Raw genomic sequence first — 12,730 nt, 5'->3', positions numbered from 1 at the left:
TTGTGACCACCACCTGTGTGTCCAGGTGCATCTCCTGTCCAGTGACAAGGTGGCGGGCGGAGCATCTGTAGGCTCCGGAGTCTCTGGCTGTTAGGTTGCTTAGCAACAGGACCAGAGAGTTGGAGAACTCCCCTGATGTGAGCTGCTGACTACTCTGGGCAGTGCTGTAGGAATGGGCGTCGTCTGTGTCGTTGATCTGTTGCCATGACAACGCTGTGTACAGGTATTTATTGGCTACACAGGTGAGATGGAGCTCTCCACCCTCTCTGGGCTCATCCCTCTGGCTCACGCTGAAGCCTCCTGGGACGTCTGAGGGAAACGGAGAGGAGATGGTGTGATGAGGGAGAGGGAACATGAACAAAACATAAATGTTAACTGATCTTTAGCAAATCAGCCATCTCAGTTTCTCGCCGTGCAAACGTGGATCCTGTCAGGTGCCTGAAACCAGGAGAGCTGATTCGACCAATCATCCATTTCTGTAACCTTTGGCGACAATGTTGAATAGCTATTGTGGGTAAAAGCAGCTAGTGGAATACAGTGAAAAGGCTTTTTATTTACTTTAGCCATTTGAAACTTCCCGTGGAAACGGCTCGAGAGTTTCCTGATGGCAGATAGTGTTTATCTTTCCCGAACACCCCAAGGCCTCCCGAAATAAAGCGGACCTGCCAGTCCAAGGAAGTGCGCTGCACGGGGAAGTGGAACGATAAGAGCCCCAGGTTCCTGTTTCGCTCCTGCTCACACACTCACAGCTCAGCACAGCCTTACACACACACACACTCATGCAGACACTCAAAAACCAATAGATACAAAATAACCTGAACCTGTATGCCTAGTAACAAATCTAACGTCACGTCACACAAAACTACAGTGTGCACTCAATGCACGTACGCTACTTTGTTCTGCCAAGTGTTTCCTCTGACATTAATGTGTGTGATACGTCTTCAGTGACACAGTTTGTAAAATATCTATTTGAGTTCTTGCATCTAGTACAATTTTTCCATGAAAATGCTCAGATTTGTAACCAGACACCACAAAAAATTAAAATAAATACATTTTTCCCATCACTCCAGGTCTTCTCTAGACTCCAGTTGGAGATCTAAGATCTGTTGCTCTGAGGCATCACACTCTTTGCACAGCAGTAAAGTGACCTTGCTGCAGCGTCTCTTTAGACTTGTCTGACATTGCGTCTCCTGGCTTACTAATGGTAAATGACCTTGAATAGTTTGTTCTTTTGAAGTGGAGCTGTAGGAGGGACAGTATTTATCCATAGTCAGTGTACTACCTACAGTAGATGGCGGTCAGCACACCTCAGTTTGGAAAAGCAGCAGGAGTGCTGATGTAGACAGCTAACAGAGGCAGACAAAGACCAGCGGCTTCTTTGTTATCTGAGGTAAAATAAACTTTTTGACACAATTTTGCCAAAGGTTGGTTTGGAGAGGACTATATTTGGCTTATCTACCTGAGGCTTTGCGCCAGAGAAGGCTGACTGGTGGCAAAGTAAAGCAGTGAAAGTATTCTAAATATAGTATACACTTAAACCAATATTGATTTCTGTAGGTAGATAAAATAGGTTTTGCTGCTGACCATGTCCACAGCAGTACATTGCTTAGCTTCTGTGCTGGTACTCCTCATTCTGAGAGTGTCGACCGCCTCTACTGAAGGTAATACACTGACTATGGATAAGCGGCTCATACAAGCCACTTCAGAAAATCTCAACTATCCCTTTAACACAGCAGTAACGACTTCATATACAGCCTATATTCTTCAGTAATATTCCATCCCTGTCCATCTTCTCTTTTTGCCATTTTCATTTAGTAATACCGCCTACGACATAGGAAAGAAAGAAGTGTGTTTAATCTAACAAATGTTGTAAGAGTCTAACTCAGTAAAAGGCAACAAATAAACATCTGGACATGAGTAGGTGTGCGTGGTGTGAAAGCAAATCACAAGATGAATGACAAGTCTCATGATAATTGAGGTCATTTTTGACAAACCAATTTTCAGTTTCAGTATGAAATAAAAATGTTCTTGGAAGAAGGCAGCCAACAGACTCGATGCACATGTCCCGGCTGTGCCAAAATCTCTCTACTGTCCAGTATTTTTTAAAGCTTTTAGTGAGATGTTTGAAACTGAATTTGACCCTGACCCAGTCTGTGTGATTTTAAATGGAGGCAATGTGCTTCTCTGTTCTTTTTTCATTTGGTCAAAGATGGTATGCGCTTCTTAAAAATGCACATGCAAAGGGTCCTCTCAAAGCTTTGTTAAGATAATGGAGTCCCTCTCCGGATTTCTATGACCCTGTAGAGCATCCACTTGGTAAAGAATAGGGTGGTGGACCCATGAATGTCCTATTACAGTAGTGAGGATTTTGCTGCTCTCTTCTCCCTCCCTCTCATTTTGTCTTCCTTTTATCTTATTATATTTTCCCTCCTTCACTTAAATGTATTCTGTAACCTGTAATCCTACGGGTATGGGTATTTCAGTTTGTCAAAATATTTGATGAACAGTGCTCCTTTGTATTTGGGGGATAAACAGGTGAATTGATGTGAAATATACGTATTTTGTATTTTTTTACTCTTGTGGTATAAAACATTGGAAATCAGTTAAATATATTTACAAAAAATGTTTTGTATGTATGTTCTTAAACGAAAACATCTTATCAGTGAGCTTCAGGTTTAATCAGGTAATTAATTGCATAATTGTTCATTGAGTAAAACTCTAAAGCAGGTAATCCAAACAGAACAGACGAATTAGATTGTTTCACTTTTTGCTCATTATTCTGGATAAAATACCAGTAAAAGATTATTTGCCAAGTCAATCATGACAAAGCATTAAGTGTGTCAGCTGATATAGGCCTAGTTTAATGTTAATCTGGAAAAAAATTAAAGGGGAAAAAAGGAAAAGTGAGAAAAGCAAGAACTTGACAGAAAGTAATTATTTAAATTAATACGTTTCTGGGTAGTGAAATGGAGAAGAGGAAGGATTGGGAGGGACCTAAAATAGATTTATAGCAATGTAATTTCTTATTTAAGCCTTGACAAAAATTCCCAGATGTGGACAAGAACAAAACGCCCATTAGTTGAATCATCATATGAGGAGGTGATTCATGCTTTTCAGTATCACCTGTGACGTAGAAGTGAACATCAAGCTGGTCTGAGCCTGCGGTGTTGGAGGCGACGCAGCGATACACACCAGACACCAAGGCCTCTGCCACAGTCAGGACCCCCACCGTCTATGGAGAGCAAACAAACATCCGCATGAGAAAACCTGCACTTAGCCCACCATGGAAAATCCACACACACACACACATATACACACACACATATTCATGCACACATGTAAGGTTCAGGCTCATTACCTCTGCCATTGATGGCAGGAATCATATTTTCCATGGGCCCACTGAACAGACAATAGGGGTCTCTGAGCCAGACCTCCTGCCCACTTCCAACCCAGCGGGCAGCTCAACACGCAAGCTGTTGATAATTATTAATATACTGTATGTGTGTGTCTGCAAGTGTGTGTGCAGGAGAAGTGAGCAAAAAGGAGACCAGAACAGAAAGTGAGATGATCCCTGGAGTGCAATATTTTACTTATTATTGCCAAGTACTTAGCAAAGGAAAAGTTTCCCTGGCATCTTTTATTGTAAGAGTTGTAACATATAATCCAGCTTCTATTCAGACTGGCGCATGTTTTTGTCAAGTTTCATCACAATGCAATACAAAAAAACTTTTTCCAGGACGAACTGTAGTTACTGTAATTACTGTAGTTACTGTACTGTAAAATGGCTGGGAGTATTATGTTTTCAGGTCATCCCATTCTTGTGAACGCGATATCTCAGGAATGCTTTGAGGGAAATTCGTCAAACTTGGCAAAAATGACCACTTCAACTCAAGAATGTAAGAATGAAATGTAATTAACTGGAAATTACAACATACATGTAGTTCTAATCTGTTACAGTTACCGAAAAAAAAAAAAGGTTACAGTTTGGTGATTACAAAGGGGTTACATCCAAATATTCATTTTGGGCTGCCTGGTGGAAAGTGAAGTCTTCTAATTCTATTAATGCTTTTTTTTAATTTATTTATAGGTATTTATAAACTATTAAAAATGCCATTTAAAGTTTATTGTTCCAGTGACATGATGTCATTTTAGCTACAAAGTTTATTGCTAACTGTAAAATATCCTAGTTGATAACCACTTCTGCAGGATCATTGTCTTAACATACATATTCTAGGGGTCGATAGTGGAAAATTTATATTATTCATTATTCCAGTAATGAAATTCTAGCTGATAAATATCGACCATAATAATATCTGATTTGACTGATTGATCTGTCAAAGTGTTCCATTTGAATTCTTCAGCAAAATGCTCTATAAAATCCCAAGTATGTGCTTTTCTGTACTGTGTTTTTTTGATGTGTTACCGTAAAAAAATAAATGAACATTTGAAGAGTCAGAATTGTTCTTCGTTTTTGTTGTAATAGCGATGTCAGTTAGATTTGATTTAGTCAGAGCTGTGGATTATTGAATCATCCATCTTTGCTCATTGCATTTTAGCCTTTCTTACCCTAAGGTGCGCTTTAACTACAGGTTATATGAACTTTTTAAAATACAAAAATGTGAACTTATCAGTTTTCTTAATGGTATTGGTGATGAGTGCCAGGTAATTATTAATTATCGGTATTGGCTGGAAATATCTATATTGTGCATTCCTATGTTCCACAGTATAAAGTAACTGAGAATACTGTTACTAACAGCTCAACATAACTCTTCTGTCAGTCATGGTGTGTATTTCAGTGCTTAACCTACCTTTTTCTTCCCCTGAAGCACTTCCTGTCTCTGCGTAATACTCAGGATGTGGTTGCTTGTGGACGTGGCGGGGAATCTTTCTGTCACAGGGCTCCATAGCGAAGAGGACATTGGACTCACACACCTTGAAGGAGGAGGAGTAGGAGGACAAGGGCTCAGCTGTGTTGACACAAGTCATTTTATACTGCCTCCAGGTGTGTGTGTATGTGGGTGGGTGTTTTCCTCAGCTGTGCTCGGCAGGAGGAAAACAAGAACATCGGGGACAATGTTTGATCGTCGCTGCTTGATGTTATCTTCAGCCTAATTCACATAATCATGATCACCAAACCATTTTTATCTATAGCATCACGTCCTCTTACCCTGTCCTGCTGGCTGACAATAGTGAATCTTTGGAGTGCTATGTAATGCTGGATTGTTCATCTATGGAGGATGCAGAGGTGGTATTGTCATCCTCTGCATCAACTTCCTTCCATTCTTCACAAATCATCCCACATTTCCAGGACATGAGTTCCTGTCCCTCTCAATGACTCTCACAAGTCTAAATCCATAGATTACGCACTCTTGCGGTTGTGGGAACTGGAGCTTATGCAAGCTGCATACCTCTTTATAATGAAAAACTCTAAAACAAGAGGTGAAGAGGAGCCTCAAAACACACAATGTCTAATCAATTAGTTTTTTGAGTTTAAGAAGGTGTATTAGAGGGGATGGAGTGCGCACTCAATATTTCACCTACTTCTCTCCATGTCTCGTAACAGTTCTATATAAGTAATCCTGAAAGATTGAGCTGTATCTGAATGAAATGTCTATATCTATACCAAATATGATGATATATGTAGCATAATGAACTCGTATCAAGTAACATCTACAGCAACTAACTAATGTGTCTCAACGTAAAGGTTCATTATAATGAGCACCGCATGTGGTAAATGTGTTGAGTCAAAGCATTAGATGTATGAACAAAACGCAGTAATACAAGTAATACAATACAAATTCTGCAGTACTTGCATCTCTGTTGCTGTTAAAATAATAAACATTTCTTTATTTACCATTAAAAACTGTCTCGTGTTCAAACATGTATGTAATTAATAGAGAATTCATATCTGGCAAATTACTGGTGGTGTATTGAGAAGTAGAACAGAAGTAAATTAAGACATCTTTTGCTCCTTTACATGATGGTACATCAGCTGCTTTAACAATAAAAAGCATCAATATCCTTACTGATATCAGTGATTCCAGCCCTGGTATTACTGGATCTAAGACTTACTCTGTGGCATCGCCCACCCTCGTATAAAATAAAGAAACCAAAAATCATTTTTAGTTTTAGTAGGCAATATTTTAAACAATTAAAAAATATTTTCACATGCACATGTAGGGCCCTGAAACAATTCATTATTTTTTATATTTTTATATTTCTTTAGATATATGCTCTAGTTAATATTAAGGTAGTGCTTTTGATTGTTTCATGTCAGTGTGTTCAATTACTGCTTTGTATGATAATTTTGGTTACGTTAATTTATTGCTGTGCCATTTAAAAGTGAAATTAGAGCTGTAACCAGTGATTAGTTTTTATTATCTATTCATCAGTTGATTTGATTTGATTGATTTCTTTTTTCAGTTAATTGATCATGTGGTCAACAAATTAAAGGAAAATGAAGTTGATATACTTAACTAGTTAGGTTAGTACTGATCGGTTGACCTTTTAACTGCTATAACGCTACTAATCGAATAGCTAGCTAACGTTAGCTTATTTGTCAACTCTAGTTGAAATGCTACTTTCCAATTACCAACTTATTTTGGAAATTAGTACTTACCCTTTGGGAATGGCCATCCCCTTGGAGTAGTTTGATATTTTGGGAAATATACTTATGTAATTTCTTGTCAAGAGTTACAGGAGAAGATGATAGCATGTCTGTACAGTCTAGTCAACCCAACAGTCAATGAAGCACCAGCAGCCCTTAGCTAGCTTAGCCGGTTGCCTAGCAACCTCGCAGCCAGACTCCTGTTACTGCCTTTAGCCATTTTATCTTTTGTATCTTAGCATCCTAAGTATCTTAACCTTCTTTGAAGACTTGATGTCTTGGCTGAAGTAACAAAGTGTGTTTTATTGAACTGAGGATAGCCTATTGTCAGCAAAAGCAATAAATGAATGAATGAATAAATAAATAAATAAAAATCGATAAAGTTGTGTTTTTGTCTATTTATTTGGGGAGCAACTTGGTTTGGTGATGATGATAATGTCAATAATGTTGAAGATTTGTACTTTATACAGCAGTGATACTTGATTATCTTATTGATCTGCCAATTCCTTGCAACAAATTGACTTTGTGTAAAGTTGAGTTAATAAGTTGTTTGAAGATAAAGTTAAAATTTAATAAAGATGAGTTATGGGCTTTTTAATGTTTTCTCACTTTATCTGATCAATTACTTTGTTTTTTATTAATTTTTGTTTACTTACTGCCTTCTGACCAGCAAGTTGAGTGTTCCTGTTCTACAGGCTACATTTTCTGTTACTTTGATCTATCTATCTATCTATCTATCTATCTATCTATCTATCTATCTATCTATCTATCTATCTATCTTGATCTTCATTATCTAGACATGAGGCATCATCGTCTCACTGTAAACTGTCATTTCCACACTGTTCATTGATGCTGTTTATGGATGTGTCAGTGGCCCTCTCTACTCCCTGTCTCTGTTTGCATCCTTGTCGTCATCCTTCTCTGTCTGTCCTGGGCTCCACCCTGACGTTGGTTCCTCTCTGCTGCCTGATTACTCTTCCTCTTGGCATCTAGTGTGCAACTGCATGAATGACCCACCCTGTGCATGACACCAAAGGCCTGACACACACACATCACACACAGGCACAGATTACACTAGTTCACACTCCCACGCTTCCCAGGAAAAGCTGAGTTACTCTCTCACAGACAAATATGATTAGTTAGATGGGTGTGTGGACATCAAGCAGGGTTAGAAACAGAAAACAAATACACATGCATGCATACACACTCATACCACACTCAAACCACATTCACACTGTGTGTGTGCCTGCCAACAAGGTGAGCAGCAGCCGCCTGGAAATATGAATGAACTGTTCAGTTGTGTATCAGTGGGGGTCATCTCCTGTCTTTTCTTCCTGTCCTGTCCTGTTTCGCTGCCTAAAATAAACTTTTACCGCTGTCCCTGTCTGTTCCTGTCTCAACCCCAAAATAACCACAAGGCCATTTAAACCAATACACAAATATGAGCAAAGTTTAATGCAAAAAAAAAAAAACAAAACCAAAAAAAAAAAAAAACACAAAAAAAAAACACTGATATAACACTTCAATACATCTTAACAGATTCATACAAAGTTGGCAAATATTGTCATTCATCATATGTAAGTTAGTTGTATAAAATTATTAAATATTAGATTCATATATTACTCATAGAACATCTGTATACAAGGAATGAATCACATTAGGAGACACCCGTAGAATGGGACGAACACACATTTGTTCCTGCACATTCTCACACTTGCTTTATACACACACAATACACACACAGAAATGGACTTTACTAAAACACTTATGGCACTCAATGTCTTAAAATGACTTTAAGTATCACACATACATTTAGGCTGGGTTGCACCAACAAGGATTAAATCATGGTTTGACTTCAATTTATGATGCAGCAAACTTTTAAACCATCTTAAAACTAAGAGAGATTGAATTTAAACCTCTCTTTAAACCTCAGCTTAGTTTTTTTAACCCTAATATCAAATGTTATCTCGTATTACCTTTAAATTTACAATATTTTTGCTTGTTAGCAAAACATTGTTTTTTAGCTAGCTAGTAAAACAATGTAACATTTTGTTGACTTTTTAACTAACCTGCAAACAATGTGACTTTTTTACTTTTAGCTGCTAGAAAAGCAATGTAACTTGGACTACTTACTTACTTAACTTGGATTTACTAAACTGAGATTAGTTTTAAAATTGTGCAACAGAGCCCTGCTTAATATTTAATCTGGATTTTTACTAATTTTAAACTTGGTTTTGCTGAACTCTGATTAGAACTAATCTCAGATTAAATTAATCTTTGTTGGTGCAATCCAGTCATAGATTTTAATGAACGTTCAATACAAAGACAACAGGGCTGTTATACTGACATCATTTGACAAACAAGACACTTTGACATGGGACGACACTGGACAACACAGGATGACATAATGTGACAGAGGGGAGTCATAGTCTCTGGTCCATGGAGACTTCCTACATGGTAGGCGTCTGCTGCTGACCATCAGTCTTTTTTAATAGAGAACTGTAGGCATCCCATAGTGAACAACACAAAGCTTGTCCTCTCTCCTGTTTCGCCTGTCCAAGGTGAGCACATTTGACCTTCTTTCTACCAGTGGCTAAAAATCGGAAACAGAAACTCACAGCTTTTGTGGATGTCAGAATCTAGATTAGGGCTTGGGACAGGCACGGTTAATGCACCCTTTATAGTACCACTCTAGGACACAAAAAACAAGCAAAGCAGCTCCAGAAATGTGGCTGGTGGATGGATGGAATTGCACTTCTTCTGGCTCAAAATGTCTGTGAAATGTAAAAAGCATAAAACTACAGGATGGCTGGGTGCGAGGGGAAGACTTAAATTTGGGGAAATTAAGGAAATAAATAAATAATCAGTAAAGCAGGTGTCCTTATATCCTTAGTGATGTGGCTTATTTTCCTCCTGTGTCTCCTGATCTTCACTGCTCAGCAGTGTTCCAAGTCTCTTTCCTCACTTTACACATCAGTTTAGATTATCACGTAGGATCTTTGGTAATGTCTCTGAGGGTTCTGTGTGTGGTGGTGGTGATGGTGGAGGGGGTGGGCTCCAGAGAGGGAGGCGATGGGGGAGTTGTTCTGTGGTAGAGGTGGAGGATGCTGGATTGGGGTGGAGGGCAGAGCTGGTGAGGGAAAGGGGTTGGAGAGGTATGTGTGGGGGGCAGCAGAGTTGGGGGGAAGGGGTGTGTGGGGGTGTGTGTGGGGGGGTTCTCAAGAATAGATCAAGCTCTTGAGGAAGCGGACTGTGCCACGTTTGAAGACGAAGGGACAATCACGCTGCTGGGAAGCGTCTCGCGCCGGAGAGGAAGCCAAACAACGAGAGGAAAAGCGCTCTGATTTTCGCACAGGAAGCCTAGTGCGCCTCCTGCCCGGGCCAGATAAGAGCGCTGTGGTTCCCAGGGCCAGACCCAGGAGTGGGCCCAGGACCCAGGCGCAAAGCCCCCCATCAGCCTGGCCCAGCCTGGTCCACTGTCCCTGGGCCTCCTCCTGCGCGGCGTCAGGCTCGTGGTGCAGCCGGGCTGCAAAGAACAAGGGCCTAGTGAGGATCCAGCTACAAACTGGTCTAAAACACTCAATACAGCAGAACCAGAACCAGAACAGAGCTTTACAGAGGACCACCAAAGACGCCACATGTAATCTGCTAAAACAGTACTGTGCAATTACAGCACACTTCAATTCCTTTATCAGAATGAGCAGCAGCTGCTGCAGTTCAGTCTGCAGAAACCTTTATGACATTTTGAATCATTTTATTAACAAAGTAATTGTCTTTTTGTTGCAAGTTTGTTTTCCTTTACTATTAGTAAAAGACTTTGTGAAAATTTACAACAACAATCTACAACCCACTCAATTAATTTAAATTTACACTGTAAAAAAAGTTGAGAATCTCACTCACTCTCTTGAATCGTTGAGTTTTCAAACCGCCCTCAAAATTTGTATTTCACAAATTGTTCATGGTGAGATGTGAACCTAATTTCATTGTTTGGGTGCTTAAAAATTAAATGGTTGGAACTGAAAATATCAAATTATTAACAAGTTTTTATTTTCACTTCAATGAGTGATTCATTAATTTTTTTTTTTTCAGTTTTGTGAGTTGGGCTCCAAACTGAAAATTCTATTTGCTTTGAATTTTTAATTATCTCAACTCTTTCATTTTTACAGTGTAATTATCAAATACTGGTTCACCAAATGAATTATAAAATAAAATTTTCCACAAGTTTTGTTCCGTGTGCAAATTACATGCGATTCTTACCATGATCGAAACAATCATACATACTGTAGCTTTATACGACAATAAAATACTGGGGTACAACAGTGGCACATTTTTAAAAATTACCTAAAAATCTAATTATTAGGGATGTAACAATACCAAAAATCAAAGTACCATAATAGCATGATAAAGAGTCCATGACATTATTTATTGCAATATTAAAAACCAAAGAAAAATGACAACTTGAAAAAGAAAAATCATTTAATGCTACAATGAGTAATTGATTAGTTGTCAACTATTGAATTATCATTTGGAGTTTTTTTTTTGTTTTGTTTTTTTGTTTAAGAAAAAACAAGTCCAAATTCTCTGATTCAGCTTCTAAAATGTGAACATTTTCTGGTTTCTTTACTCCTCTATGATAGTATCTTTGGGTTGTGGACAAAACAAAACATTTGTGGACCTCACCTTGGACTTTGGAAAACACTGACTAACATTTTTTTACTATTATCGGACATTTTATAGACCAGATAACTAATCAGTTAATTGCAAAAATGATCGACAGATTAATTAATAATTAAAATAATTGTCATTTTCAGCCATAATGTCGTCTATTAAATAATAAATCTGATGTAAAGCATTTTTCCTTTCAACTTAAAGCACGTCTGCTTTTCCTCTTCAGTAAAATAAAATAAAATAAAATAAAATAAGATAAAAGTAGCCAGCTATGACCAAAGTATGTGCAGAAAATCATCTTTGGCAACGAAAGTTTGAATTATGTATATACAATTGCAAAACAAAAACAATGCAGCAGTCAATAGCAGTCCTTTTGTATAATAAAAATAATGAAATAAAATAATTAGCCATGTAATATCACAGTAGATATTGTCACAGTCCAGCACGACATGACTTTTTTTTATTGCAATATTGCAATATTTGATATATTGTTACATCCTTAATAAATATATTGTCTGATGTTGACACTTCTGCAGGAGGAAACACTCTACCTACGTTCAGTCTAACAGTGAATATCAGCTACTTTAGCATCACCAGTTGGTCTAACACATGTTCATGTACATTATGTAGATTACATTTGGCACAGACACACTGCACGGCGGCACCTCGGCATGGCGCCATGCGAGAGTGTCAAGGTTAAGGGTCAAGTACACTGATGATGTCAGTGTGTCTCAGAGGGGGAATAGAGCATGGGCGGCTGCTGTGGTGCTCTCAGGTAATACTTAACCTCTCTGACTTGGTCATAAGCAACACAATAAGTGTCTGACCTCCAAGAATAACTCAATCAATGTTTCTGCCAAGTGTCGGCTCGAGTGCTCGTGTGTGTGAGCTGCCTAAATGTCCCTCGGCATTGCTGGGCTGGGCCATTTCTCATGAGAACTTTATATATAGTGTGTGTGTCAGATATAAGAAAAAGCATCACAGGATGCGGTGTGCAATCACAATAATAAACAGGCCTCTCACCCTGTGTCCTGCACAGGAAATTCATTAAATCATAGCGTTTGATTTGGAAACCAACAAATCGTGACTGAGAGCACGGAACTGGCTTCTATTGAAGTGTGTTTTTTTTTCTCTGTCCTTTCAAGTCTGAAATACACTGTGTACTGTGTCTGTGAATGTACCTCACACACTCTGACACACACACAAATTCAGACACACACACACACATGCACACACACACTCACACACAGGCTATGCATTTTAAATAAACATGGAAAAGAACACATGGACAGTAAAGAACAAACATATGGGGAAAGAGCTGCACAAGCAAGCAAACATATAAACACAGACATGACGAAACACACACATATGTGGACGCATACATACACACACAAATAAACACACACACATTTTCACACATTCCCGCACATGAAAGGCCCCAAAAGGCATCTGTTC

The 12,730-nt window shown here is 38.6% G+C and overlaps 1 protein-coding gene across 1 annotated transcript in view; it reads right to left on the bottom strand.

Moving 5' to 3' along the window:
- Positions 1 to 12,730, bottom strand: part of flt1 (fms related receptor tyrosine kinase 1) — a 69,376-nt gene that overhangs the window by 37,786 nt on the left and 18,860 nt on the right. Inside the window, exons 11-13 of the mRNA XM_084746922.1 lie at positions 4,809 to 4,932; positions 3,124 to 3,232; positions 1 to 309 (exon numbers count right to left, since the gene is read on the bottom strand). Of these exons, the coding sequence (XP_084603048.1) occupies positions 1 to 309; positions 3,124 to 3,232; positions 4,809 to 4,932 (542 nt within the window). The remainder of the gene's footprint in view (positions 310 to 3,123; positions 3,233 to 4,808; positions 4,933 to 12,730) is intronic.

This window comes from Lutjanus erythropterus, chromosome 21, assembly GCF_056507025.1.
Source record: "Lutjanus erythropterus isolate fLutEry1 chromosome 21, fLutEry1.hap2, whole genome shotgun sequence".
Classification (NCBI taxonomy): domain Eukaryota; kingdom Metazoa; phylum Chordata; class Actinopteri; order Lutjaniformes; family Lutjanidae; genus Lutjanus; species Lutjanus erythropterus.
The sequence above is the reverse complement of the archived record's forward strand: the minus strand, read 5'-3'. Positions and strand labels throughout refer to the sequence as shown.